This window comes from Magnolia sinica, chromosome 4 (assembly GCF_029962835.1).
Source record: "Magnolia sinica isolate HGM2019 chromosome 4, MsV1, whole genome shotgun sequence".
NCBI lineage: Eukaryota > Viridiplantae > Streptophyta > Magnoliopsida > Magnoliales > Magnoliaceae > Magnolia > Magnolia sinica.
Window position 1 is genome coordinate 31,409,774 of NC_080576.1, and position 14,652 is coordinate 31,424,425.

Consider the following 14,652-nt stretch of genomic DNA (forward strand, 5'->3'; position numbering starts at 1 on the left):
CCACCTTTGGTTGATTATTAAGGGCCAAGATAGTCCAGATTTTTGGGGTGTCCAAACAGGCCCAAATGGGCTGGATGCCCAAACTTTAGCCCAGATTGATGTATGGGCTGCCCACTTTGTATAATGGACCCTATGGGCTGGCTGTAAGCCCGATTTGAAGTGTAAGAATGGATCCTTGTTGCCCATATATATATTATCCAGTTTTTGGGCTGATTTGTAAGGCCATGTTGATGAATATTGGATTGACCATTGGGTATGTACTTTGGGCATATGGGTTGCCAATTAGGCCCATCATAATGCATGGATTGACTTGGGCCATGGTTGCTCCATTGGCCCATATGGATGTATGTAGGCTTTGGGCCATTCCTTAAGGCCCATCATGAGATATATAATGACATGTATTGCTACCCATTTAGTTTTCATAGTTGTATCCGGGCCTTGGGCCTTGTTTTAGCTAGTTTCTTTATTGGGCCGCCTTATAGGGGACAATAGTAGTTAAATGTCCACATTGTGTACCCGTATAGGCCCCTTTGTTAGGCCCATTCTCATCTATTATGCCTATAGTGTTGTTTACCTAGTCCTAGTGGACTAACCCAAATAGTTGGGCCCCTACTAGTGGTTGTGCATTTACCTTGACTTTTAGAATAGTCTAAGTACTTAGACCCAACCTTGCTTAGAGGAAAGCACATCATCACCACATGTCATGCGTGGTTCATCTTCATGATTCATTTCCATGTGCATCATATGTATGCTTAGATTGAGGAGTGATTGATCATGATAGATGGCATTGGGCAGATTGTTTTATACTATTGGGCAGACTGTTTTATGAGACTCCCAGAGTGATGGAGTTGCCCCACATGAGTGTTGGATGCACATGACTGATGCATGGTTGATTGGTAGGATTCATGCATCTCATATTTGCATGGCACAAATATTATACGCCCTAGCGACATCAGGGTCGTAGCCTCCATAGTCACATCGTGGGTGGCCAAATTTGGACATTGGAAATGTTGGTTCTAACATTGTGGGCACGTAGGATATCCTTGGGTGAAAGTCCCAGAACCTTTTTGGTATTAGGAGATACTCCAATGTTTAGACCGAGTGAAAATATAAGTGCCAGTGCCTATACCATGAGGTCGTGTCTCCCACTGTGTCGTGGTCGGTTGGAAGGGGGTGTGGCCTTATCCGCCTGAGTGAGGGGACTATAAGCTAGGCTGAGTTTGACCAGCTCGTGAAATGGGTCCACTACCAATGAGCCGGGTAGATATTGGCAGACTATTGGCCAGGTGGGTAGTGAGGTCTCTTCCGCTCACTGAGTTGTGCGGCTAGGAGAGCGGCAGTCTGTGTAGAGTGTATTTGACCCTGGTGATTTCTCAGAGAGGAACTGTATTGATAGGTGGATTGAATATGAGCACTGACATGACTGCATTGCACCTTGCATATGATATTTAGCTATGTAGGCCTCTCATCATATTGCCTTGGTATGGTGGTTAGTACTCACGTGTTGTATTACATAGCCTTGTGTTGGCTATTGGCATTTCATGCCCTGTATTGTATAGCCTTGGTATGGCCGATGGTTTTCATGGTCTTGCCAGCATATTCCGCATACTCTGATATTGCATACTTGGCACTGTCCTGCACACACTTACACCACCCTTTAAGCTTTTTATAAGCTTATGCACGATTGATGCATGCAGGTGACGCTAGGCAGTAGCAGTGCAGGAGCAGAAGCATGCAGTGGAGCTTTCCTTTGGAGTTCTGATTATTAGCCATTGTATCTTTCTTATGCGCCTTGTATTGTAAAAGTTTTTATTCTTAGTGGATTTTGTAATGATGTTCCTGTGGTTATTATTGGTGGGTTATGATCTTGGGTATGCTAATTATAAAACAGACTTATGTATAGAAATCCTCCTTGTAGGATCTCAGGATCGGAACCAGGTATATGGGTGCCAGGAGCCAAGAATGGGGCACTACAGAGGCTATTGGCGCCGGATTCAGCGATCGAAAATTTTATGAGCCCAATTTCCGAGTTTGGGGCGTGACACCTCACCCGTCTGAGAAGATAGCCTTTATTGGCCAATTGACTTGGGGCTCGACCGGGAAAAGATGTGCCAAGTAAACTACCCGAAGAAGCAAATACTAGGAATCCCAATATGACTTCCACAAAGTATCGTACTCAGGTGCTATAGAGGGGCAAAGCAAGTATGGAGTTTGGAAAAATGAATTGACTGGAGAAATCTTTAAATCCCACCTTAGTTGGGTGTAGTTCGCCCCGATGGAGGATAAGTTCCCTCGACAGTGGATGCATGTTCATCGAGGCATACAAGGAAGAAGAGGAATCCCTTATACAAAACCAAACTATCACGCACATAAGGCGGCTAGGTAGAATTCAACACCAATCTTAACATTGAGACCATGGACCGGAAGCGCCCCACTAGTAGGGAGATCCCCCGAGATTAGAAAGTTGACCCAAATTGGTACAACAACTCCAAGGTGACAAAATCAAGAGGGCTATGCCAAAGGCTCCTAAGCCAATTTAGGCCATGGATCATTCTAGAAAAAGGAAAAAAGTACTCATCTCAAAGTTTCTTCAAAAAAAATAAAAAAATAAATGAAGGTGTTCCTGGATTGAGCATTTTTTGATATGGAAGTAGGTCAAATGATGAAAACTGTAAGTAGGTAGCCTAAGAGGAATTTCCTCAAAAATTTCAAAACTAAGCGAAGGGAAGTACTCACAAAGCCATAATTGGAGAAGCTATAAGGGCCGCCCATAATAATGGAGATTCTTGGTCGTGAGACTATGGAGAGACCAATACAAGTGAGAAAGAATAAAAGGAGTAAGAGCCAGGTGACGACCAGTGGCCAACGATTCGGCCAATTCACTGTACTCCTTGATCATTTGGCTAGCCAGGACGTATAAAATAAACTGGCACAACCACATTAGTAGGAAAGCACAATGCTTTTAGTGTGACACATGACCCTATTTCATTTCCTTAACTATATAAGAGGAATATACAACATTGGCCCATTGAGTATCAAAAGAAGAGGAGGGCCATGAGCTCAAGGGTTTGATATATTCCCTTACGGTAAGACTTGTCAGTGCATAGACATCAATAATCGTGGGAATCATGAAGCCTTGAGGGAAATGGAAACAATTAGTCGAGGAACCCCAAAGCAGATGGCTGCTGCTAGTAGACTAGGTTGCATGGTCGTCTTAATCCGAGAAAGATGGATGCAACTGAAGTTCCCAATGGTTCTCCAATTATCCCCAAACGCAGACTCAGTGTGGTCCAGCCATGCAACCTTATTTGAAGAAGGATAAGGCCATAGTTGATCATGTAAATGCTAGGGTTCCAATGGGACCAACTCAAGATGGCACCTGCAAAAGAAGCGTTTCGTGAAGATATAAAGGAAAGAAGCGAAGAAGAGAAGAAAAATCCTCCGCTGAAGTAGAAGTGAAGACATGACCAAGAAGGTATTGGTCTGGCTCACTAGCCTCATAATTGGTGAGAGTATTTGGAAGGACAAAATTGGCCAATTACTCGATAATTGGTCAGATAGAGTCAGGGGCAAGAACATCCATGATAGCTAATTCAGGATGAGATTCCTTGGAGGAAGAAGCCATAACACATGAAAACTTAAGGAGAATATAAAAGATGAAGATGGTTAAAGGAGATAAGAATACTGATTGCAATGAAAATGTTACAGTATATAAACATAACGAAATATCGCAATTCACGTCTGCAATAAAAAGCTAGCAATCATGCTAGTTGAGATTTGACATCCATAGTAAACCACATGACAGTCGAGTGCAAACCTCATGATGCCACGTGTCACATGTTGGAATGACCACCGAAACTTAAACGTCAAATGTCCCATTGCATCTCTTGATATGAAGGACCATATGGAGCATTGTTTACACCCATTTTCGATGCCCTAACGTGGACTAATCAAAGGCCGCCATGTGTCGATACTACATAAACTATAACTGGCATGAAACATACTCTCATCCAAATCAACGCATGCTATGTGGCCATGATTATCATACCCATTAATGAGGCAATATACTCAACATGTTTATACGAGACTCACTGAGAAAACAGATCTCTCACAAATCTGGCTATGATATTCTCGGTGAGGCCATCTCTCACAATCTTTCGAAATGGGAGATCTCCCCAAAGACGTTTAGAGTGACTGTAACATTCGAGAAGATTCTGAAGACTCGAAGATCGGACCAGTGTGCAAGTGAACCCAGCTTAGGTCGAGAGAAACAGACACATCGGCTCAATCAGGCCTCCCCCACTATACATCAATCAGAATAAGGAGAATATGAGAACTAAATCAGATTTGGGCCGTTGCCACAGCTATATCGGGTGTCAAATCCTTCCGTCACTCCAAACCATCGCCTATAAATGGTTAAGTGCAAAAGGAGGTTTCATCCGAACCGTCCAACACCTTGAAGTGAAGGAGGGGGGCTACTAGGGGAGTGACCATGGTTGATCTGACACCTAAATTAGCCCATGAGGTTCTCAAAATATGATTTGGTGGCCTAGATCCAGAGAAACTTTGGTGGTCCGTGGTCTGATCCATGTAGCAGGTCATCAACAGAGATGTTGAGTGGCCAAGATTGATCTGGGTCTAGCCCTCATTCTGGTTGTCTAGATTAGATGAATCTTGACATATTTAGGCCAGGTCTTTAGTGGATCGTGACAAATTAATCAACTACGAAGATCTAAGAAGTCAGGGAGTTTGGATCCGACTGGAGTCCTTTTCCAATCCAAGTTGATAGTTCCGAAGTAATCAAGGGGATTCCCGTATCCAAAACTACGACATGAGAATGAATGATCTAGGATCAGCAAGGAAACCTCGGCAAGGGTTTCACCACCTTGACAATCTATAAAATGAGCAACTGAAGAGCTCAAGACCCTACGTTAAACACATCAATATATCTTTTAGATAATCTTTTATTTATCTTTCTTAGCATATCCTAGTTTTACATAGCTACTGCCTGGTGGCTCCCGCCGCAGTACCTTAGGAGTAGAAGTAATTTTTTCTGCAATTTTAAGTTGTAGGACTATGATTATCAGAGTTCCGATTTAGCTTATCACACCTCCATCGATCATCTGTTCTGATAAACACATAAGGTATTTATCTTTTCCTTTTTGTTTATTCATTTGGTTGTCTCGCAACTTGTCGATTATAATGAGTATCATTTTCAAATATTAATGAATTAACATTTTACCTTCTTCAATTTATATGTGTATCCTTATTTCTTTAAGAAATATTAAACTGAGAGTGTTAATGAAAGAGCAAATCCTTAAGTCCGTAGACTCACGTCTACTGTCACAAGGCAAAATGAACTTATTTGGAAGGGCTAACCCCTACCCTTTAACAAATTATCCAAACGGTAGCGTAAATATTCATGGTTGAGAGGACCTTAGATCTTTGACCCTAGTCTCCAACTGGTTAGCTCAACGTGGGGAAACACCAGCGGTTTGGTCAAACTCTCAAGTAGAATCTAGAATGCCCACACAGTTTACTCGCGCATGAAAACCCAATCTAGACCCTTGATCACACGAGTAGTTCAATTTAATCGAATTGATGATAGCATAAGCAAATAAAAGTTTTTTATATATTAAAACTAGAGGTGTTTATTGTAATTTAACATAAAACCATTGAAGATATCCCACATCTGCTCCTCCCTTCTGCATGTAGCCCACGTGCAAGCATGTGCTAGGAGCCCATGTAACCAAGGCTTTTGTGGAGCCACCATGATGCCGGTCCATGATTGGCTCATGTTTAGATGTTGAAATTTTGGTTTAAAAATAAAATAAAGTTTTTTGAAAATTTCGTTTCCCCTTCAAAATGGTTTTTGAAAAAATAAAGGAAAAGTATGTTTTTTTAGTCAAACATTAGATAGAGTGGGAGAAAAGTTAGGATTTATAAGTGAATGAGTGGGTAGTATTCTTACTTGGAGAAATGGAAGATGAGATGCTCAGTTTGCATGTTCCAATGTGTAACATTGGAATACACGCACGCACGCATGCACACACGTGAGCTTGGGCATGGGTGTGAGCATGGGCAGTGTGGCTGTAGTGGCGCTAGATGACGCACTTTACACATGCACATTGTGTCATAAAGCAGTCACTCCCTCGCAACATTACACAAACCATCATGAGATAGTGCGATCACGGTGCGAGAAGTGTGAGATGGGCCTGAGTTTTATAGGCTGCTGGAAACAGGCGGATCAATGAATCTAAAACTGTTGACCATTTTGAGAATGACTAGGAGCCTTAATAGCCAAAACAGTTCAAAAATGGACATGCCTTGATGATCCAACGATTTGAAATGCTCAAAAATTAGTGCCAGCAGTCAGAAACGTTTTACAAATGTTCTGAACCATTGATGACCACCTAGCAACGGTCCACACCTCAGATATTATATAAACTAGACCATCCAAGTCCAGAATCATCCAAATCCAACAGATCCCATCAGAATCCAATCTAATCTCTCCAAACATTTTCCTTTTAAGAAAATCACTGAGAAGCTCAAACATTGTTTGAGTCACTAAAGTCGACCACTCATCAAATTTGGCAGACAATCAATTGCGTTAATTGAGTTCCTGAGAAGATCCCTTCATGATTGCTACATACAAGATTTTAGAGAAAAGGCTTGTCTAATCCTGGAAGCAATTCACCTGTAACCCATCAACAATTAAAAAGGGGGCGAATCAAGCTTTAAGAATAGCGTGTTTATATGTGATTCAACTTAATGTTAATTTAAATTATTTTATTTTCGGTTTTCCAATATACTTTTTCCAACATTAGATATAAGACCAAAGCTTATGAAAATCAAAATCTAGAGTGAACCAAAAAATTAGAAAAAAAAAAGTCAGGATGGATCATCTGTAACGAGCCCATCTATCTTTATCTGCTTGTGTTTTCTCTCATTTTTCTCTCCCCTCTCTGTCTCTCTCCCATCCTTATTCACATGTGTTACACGTACCACCCCCCCTATTGTAAAGTGTAAAGTTGAGAACTGTGGGACCCACATGGTATGTGCGGGCTATCTAACTCATCCAACAAATCCACTACAATGGGATGATTAAATGAACTAAATATATAAGGCAATTCGACCATTAGGAGAGTTACACCATAAAAATATTACAAACCACCCAAAAGCATCCAAATTCAGGCATGACTCATTTGATATTTTGATTGGGAAAATGTCCAATTTGTGTGATCTGTAAGAATTCTATAAGGTGGGCCTTATTGATCAACGGTTTGGATTGTCCTAAGGGTTGGATAATATGATCGGGTGTACCAGTGGACCAATTGTGATACATGCAAAATCATGTAAGGGGTGGTGTGCTACAACTGTGACACACACAATGTTTTAATTAAACTGGGATTACCAAATTCATGTGGAGCCATAGGGAGAGGAGTTTTGATGGTTCCAAGCTCCTCAACCCTCTAAAACTATAAGATCCGGGCTGGGTCCCCAATCCAACACAACGGAAGCAATAATTCCCATCTCAATGCTTCTATAACAGTGTAAGGAGAGGTAGGTTATGGCATCAAGCCTACAACAACGGTGTCGCAATAAGGTACGCTATTTAGTTTATTTGATCTCCATATTCGATGCACAGCAAGGTCCTTTACAATTCCACATACAGTATTTTACATTATCATCATGTTAATGTTCATATATTAGACAAATTAGATTTCATAAACATAGCGTGCGTCCCACAATTCTCACTTTTAAATAAAAGAGCCATCTTGGTCCTCTCTTATCTCAAAACCTTCCTATATGTCAATGCATAAAATTCAGGATCTTAAGAAATTTGGTAGCAAAAATCCTTATTACTTTCACATATATCTAAATTATAAACTCATTTATTAATTCATAATAAAAAATTTCAAATTTTTATTCCAGAAAGATTTCCCTGATAATATCCTATGAAAACTTCAAATTTGAAACTGACAAGCTCCTAAAAAATTCCCAAACAAAGAACTTGGGGACTTTCCATGTGCCGAGGGACACTTTATGTAGGACAAATGCTTACAAGATGCAAGTAGATGTAAGCTTAGAAATGGGGGTCTTGGAGTTGGTTCGAGCCTGGATTTTTAAGTTGTTGTGCTAAGCTTCTCGAAAAAGCTGCTAAAGCCCATGTTTAGCTCATTGCCAGTCTCATTGGAAAGGAATGCATCTCTCTCCTCCACAGGTAATAAACAACAAACACATAAATACTACACTAATGTAGATTGAACTAAAAAAAAAAAACACATAAGTAAAGACCATTCAATTTCTATCCACCATGGGTTGTAAGTTTTATGCAACACTTGTTACAGGGAATTATTACAACACATTTTCGTGAGGCCTAGCGTGATGTCTACATGAAATTTACTTTGTCCATTAACTTTGTTAGCTCATGTTGGGATGAAAGATGAATTAAAGCAAATTCTTGACTCAAGTGAGCCACAATATAAGAAAAGAATGTAAGGAGAAAGACTATTATTAGGTACTTATTTAGTTTTTCAATTATAACGGTAATTGGTTGAAAATGAATAATGATCACTTATCCTCAAATGACATTATTTATATTTGATTACAATAATTGTATTATACTATTGCTTGTTTTACCGAGCATCGCTATAAAAATAATACTTTTAATATATAAAAATATAATAATACAATTTTCTTTATCTATTTACTTATCATGTGTATTTGACTATATTTTTTGTTCCATGACTCTCTTTTAATCAAACACCCTTAAAAAGATCATGATGGCCCATTTTCTTTGAATTACAATGGAAATTGAAAGACTAAATACAATGTAGGTGTTGTTAAAACAGATGTCTTAAATCTGTCTGGTCTGAGTTGATCGACTAGTCGAGGGACTGGCTCGACTAGTCGAAGGTCCCTTCGACTGGTCAAAGCCCCCTTCGACTGGTCGAAGCCCGTTCAACTTGAAGTCCAGCAACAATGTATTTGGATTTTCGGGACGCTCGACTAGTCGAGGAACAGGCTCGATCGGTCGAAGGGTCCTTCGACCAGTCAAAGCCCTGGCTCGACTAGTCGAAGGTTACGCAGACTGCGTGCGGACAGCGTAAATTTGAGTTGGTTTCCGGACTTTTCCAAAGTGGAGTTTCCTAAACTATAAATAAGGGTCCCTAGGGCCTTTCTAAAGTACTCTAAGGCATTCTAAAGAGATTCTAAGGGTTTCTAGAAGGGGTTCTAGGGTTTCAAAGGGTGTAGCAAGGGTGAGATTTGAGGTTGTTCGAATCGGGTAAGTCCATTCTCTTTGTAATTGCTGCTTTCATAGTAGATTTCTGATGCTTTGTGCAGTGATTTTTTCCCGAAAGGGTTTTCCACGTTAAATCTGCGTGTTCTCTTGTGATTGCTTGGTGCTCTTGAATTGCTATCCTAGATCCATATCCGTGTGATTCCGCAGCACAAATCCCAACAGTAGGAGCATGTTTTCTTCTTGTAAATACATGAAATTATGTGTAAAAGTATAATAATGATTAGCAAAAGGTGTTTGGAGGAGAGGAAAAGAGGTGCGTAATTACACTTCAAAAAACAGATTTCTTTGCAACAAATTCAGATTGAAATTGCGTCATACAGCCAGAGTAAAATATGTAGGTCCCATTGTGATGTTTGTGACTTATTTACACTATCCACTATTTTGCCAACTTATTTTAGAGCATAAATCCCAAAAATGAGGTGAATTTAAAACTCAAGAGGACCTCACCGTAGGAGAAAGTGGTCCCCATTCGAATCCTCAATAGGGCTTAGAATATGATCATTATAGAATATGATCATTGTGTCTATTACAAGACACTAAATGATGGACAAATTATCGTACTGGTATTTTACATATATGACATACTTATTGTTAACTATACCATGTCTAAGAACGATATGTTAAATACTCAGTTGTCAGGGACATTTGAAATGAAAGATCTATAGGCTACAAAGAATATTCTCAACATACATATTCACAAAAATAAATAAAAAAGTAGGTTACAGTTATCCTAAGTAGAATACCTTAAGAATATATTGATAAAGTTTGGTACGGATAATGCGAAATCACCTTATGCTTTCTTCTGAACTATGTTATAATACAGATGAAGAAAAATAATTAAGACCTTGTGTGATTTATGTAAGCATCATTGGCAATTTAATGTATGACATGATCTCTATGAGATTGGATATTTCTGATCGCAAGATCACATAGACAAAAATGAAGGAAAAATACTAACATTAACTTAATTCAAAACTTTTGTGGCCTTCGAGAAGTTTTCAATCACGTGCTTTTTAATTTCTACTGTTTCCTGTGATATGGTTTGCTTTAGCTTCGGATAAAATGGGTCGATGGATGGATTAGACACACACACACACCCCATTATCTTTCCACCCCTCAAATCATACTGATATAATTGGAGAAGTCTTAATCTTTGCAAACAGGCTACCAATCACTACCCACATGGGGACAGCAGCTAGAAATACACACTTAAATAATCATGATTTATTTCTAAAGAATTATAATAAATAAATAAATAAATAATCAGACAGCTCCAAGCCATCCAACCCTTTCATAAGATGATTCTTGCTGGGATGAAGCCAAAATAAACGTGCAGATTTCGTCGTACATCTGCCAGTCTTTGGCCACGAATGTGCACATCTGAGTGGGGGATCCATCAGGGTGGGCCACACACAGATCTGCCCGTTAGTGGCTACAGGCGGGCGATGGCAGGACGCAATCCGCTTCCCTATTTTTGAGCTCCAACGAGCTTCGTGATGTATTTCACACGGACATCCGAGTGGGACCCACGGAGCTTTGTGTTGCATAGCAGGAAAGTAGCGACCGCGAGAGGAACGTCATAGCTCAAACGGAAAGCGTCAGATGCAGGTAACATCCACATGTGGAAAAGGTAATCAAGAAAATACTTTCATATGGTGGGCCGGGAACATCTAAACATCCAAACCCCCAAACGCACGACCCACCCAACGGGCAAGATGCTCTCCCACTCTAGGGCCAATATCTACACGGTGAATGATCAACCCGATCATCGCACGTGTGAACTTCGGCACGTGTGAGCTAGGGCCCATCCCCTCCCAAACCCTAAACCAGCTTGGGACCTCCGTAAAATCGCCACTCCCCAGCTCTGCCTGTTTTCTTCCTTCCCTCCCCTGGAACGAAATTCCCATTTTACCCACCACATACGAGTCGAAATGACAATTCTATCGTCTCGCAACCGCTTCCTCCTCCACATACGCCTTCTCTCCACCTCCACTACCACAGCCGCTGCCACCGCCACCTTTCCTTCAATCTCCATCAATCTCGCAAAATCTAAGCTCCGATCCGAACACGACCCCGATAAAGCCCTCGCCGTCTACTCCTCGGTCGCGGCCCACCTCCAGTCCCCCGTCTCCTCCCGCTACGCCCTCGATCTCACTGTCCGTCGCCTGGCCAAGTCCCATCGTTACTCCGACATCGAATCCCTCGTCGAGTCCCAGAAATCAGATCCCAAGATCACCCAAGAGCCCTTCCTCTCCACCCTCATCCTCACCTACGGCCGGGCCGGCATGCTCGACCAGGCCATCCAAACCTTCGAACAGATGGACTCCCTCGGCACCCCGAGGTCCGCCGTCTCCTTCAACGCTCTCCTCACCGCCTGCAATCAATCGCAGAAGTATGATCAAGTACCCAAGCTCTTCTCCGAAATATCTCAGAATTACGGAATTACCCCTGATAAAATCTCCTACGGTATACTAATCAAGTCGCTCTGTGAGTCGGGGCTACCCGAATCGGTGGTCCCCGTTCTGAAAGAAATGGAAGAGAAGAATATAGAGATTACCATGATCACTTATACGAGCATCTTGGATGCATTTTATAAGAAAGGGAAGATTGAAGATGCAGAGAGAATATGGAATGAGATGCGCGAGAAAGGATGCTCCTTCGATGTTGTGGCTTACAATGTTAAGATCATGCGAGCCGCCCATCATGGGACGCCTGAAGAAGTGCTGGGATTGATGGATGAGATGGCTTCCTCAGGGCTGAAGCCCGACACGATCAGCTATAATTATCTCATGACGTGTTACTGTAAGAATGGGAAGGTGGATGAGGCGAAGAAGGTTTACAACGATTTGGAGGAGAAAGGGTGTCTGCCAAATGCCACGACGTTCCGGACGCTTATGCATTATCTTTGTAGGAATGGGGATTTCGATGCGGGGTTGGAGGTTTTCAAGGCGAGTGTGAAGAAGAACAAGATTCCAAATTTTGGGACGACCAAGGGCTTGGTTGAGGGGCTGGTTAAGAATTCAAAGGTGGCGGAGGCGAAGGGGTTGATTGGAGCGGTGAAGAAGAGGTTTCCCAAGAGTTCTTTGAATGTGTGGAAGAAAGTTGAGGAAGAACTTGGGTTGAATGATGAGAGTAGTAAGGGAAGTGGTCAGGTGGCAGCTGCGTCATAGTTAAAATTCTTAGTTGGTGTGGTGATTGGATTACGCAGTTAGATGGAAATGGGATTGATTGATATAGGGTAGTCAATTATCTCACCGGTTTTTTTCTCTTTAGGTTTGAGTGGAGGATGCTATCTGCAAGCTGTGGCCGTTCCGTCACGCTTTTTATTAGTCTTTGTATGGTTATTGGTGCTGAAATTTTGGCTCGAACCACATTAATCCAAAATAGTGGTGACTCACAAAGCAATAGAAACATGGCAATGGTGGCGTATGGAGAATTGTGTTGGCCCTGTAAGCTGGAATTTGACTGCCTTAGCCAACTATCTTCTACTTCAAAAAGGTACGGTACCATATCTTGGTCTTCCTGATTTAGCTTCATTGTTGCTTTTGGCATGGAATTGATAGATATCTCTGGCTATACCTGAATTCCCAACTTCTAATGTGATTCAACCAAAATAATTTCTTGGTTGCATCTGGCCCATGTCAGTTAGATGGGGATGGGTTGTAGGGTACTATTTATTTAGGAAAAAGGACCAACTTCAGTTGCCTACATTATATGACTGTTTACCTGCCTTTTGCCTATTAAAAGACATGAGCTGACGAGCATGCCTTCTAGTTTTGGAAAAGGATGATGTTTTTTCTTGGGGAGGAACTATATGATTCTTGTCCAGGAGATCTGCATATTATCCTAAGGTTTTCGGTGTGTGCTTGCAGAGCACATTCCAATGATCTAGACTGTTGATCCGATACATCCCCATTGTATTGACGATCTCCCAGAGGTTCTCCAGGTTCGGTATTCCATCTGTCTGATTTTAGGCCTTTTCATAGCTGAATGTGAAATGTTGCTGTGGTTCATTTCTTAATCTTCTCTTTGCATGGAACAATAGAAGGATTAGGATTGTCCTGTCGAGGAGATTTTACTGGACCATGGATCTCTCCCATGGTGTGCCGTAAAGGTACGGTGGCAACCTTTACACATTATGGGGTTGTAATGGCTGTAACAGCCGTTATGGAAAAAAATTGACTCGTAACCGCTGTTAACTGCCCATTATGCCCCCTGTAAAGGCTGTAGCAAGTAGCAAGTAGCAACCCTGTAATGGTCTATTACAGGGCATATACTAGTTTTTCGGATTTCTTTTCTTCAATACTACGCGGTAGCTATAGGTTTTCCAATTTATTTTTTCAATGAAAAGATGACCGTAACGGCCGTTATAGGGGCCGTAAAATCCGTTACGACTTACACCCGTATCGTACAGGTAATGGTGGTGGCTGTTATGGCCACCATTACCGTTACAAAATACCTTCTCTCCAGTACCAAGGACCTAACAATGCTACACTACGTCATAATGTAGAAACAGTGTTTTAAATAGCAAATAGCATGTGTAGTGTAGCATTCACCACACTGAAGCGTGAGGTGTAAGCTAAATAGCGTGTAGCATAAGCTACACGCTTCTTCTATATTTTTAATCAAGGTTTTGCTTGGTTACACCAATTTCATGATATTTTGCACCAAATTAGATAGATTGATAATGAAAAATAACCTAAAATAATAGGAAATGGCATTGATTAAGTATAAAAGTAAAGAAAGATCAATGACACTGATTTAATATTGTTACTTATATTATTCTACTAAAAGCATTGAAAAGATTAACTATTTTTTATTGAAAATAAAAAAAAATATAACAAATCAGTGAAAACATTAATTGACTTTAATGTTGTAGTGAAAAATAACTTGTAATGTGAGCCACACAGTGTGTAACGTAGTCTATGTAGTGTGTAGTGTATGCAAATCGTCATTTGGTGTAAACTACATGTGATTTAAGCTATTTTCATTAGCTATGTAGCAATGCAATTAAGCTATGCTATGCAACATAAGCTATATGCTACATAGTGTAAGCTATTTAGGGGGGGGGGGAGGAGAGAATATAACATGCAAACAAAATGCCTCCAGTATGCGGTCCTGGAACCCTTTGGCCAACCATAGAAGGAAGAAAAGATGAAATAAGGCAAAAACATGCATCCTTCCATATAAAGGCCTAGAACCCTTTTGGTCACCCAATCCGGTCCCTCATTCTCCAATTTTTACAAAACTTGCCCACCAATTTTCCTTGAACCAACCTCCTTTTGTCTTTTGAAACTTTACTTGCAAAGCACGCAATATAACTTGCTCCATACTCTTCCTTGACG

General features: G+C 41.0%; 1 protein-coding gene across 1 annotated transcript; it reads left to right on the forward strand.

The window, feature by feature from the left end:
* Nucleotides 1-10,900: 10,900 nt before the first annotated feature.
* LOC131242962 (small ribosomal subunit protein mL103 (rPPR7)) lies at nt 10,901-12,743 on the forward strand. The gene has a single exon (XM_058241973.1). The coding sequence runs from the start codon at nt 11,239-11,241 to the stop codon at nt 12,475-12,477; it is 1,239 nt and encodes a 412-aa protein (XP_058097956.1). The 5' UTR covers nt 10,901-11,238; the 3' UTR covers nt 12,478-12,743.
* Nucleotides 12,744-14,652: the final 1,909 nt, after the last annotated feature.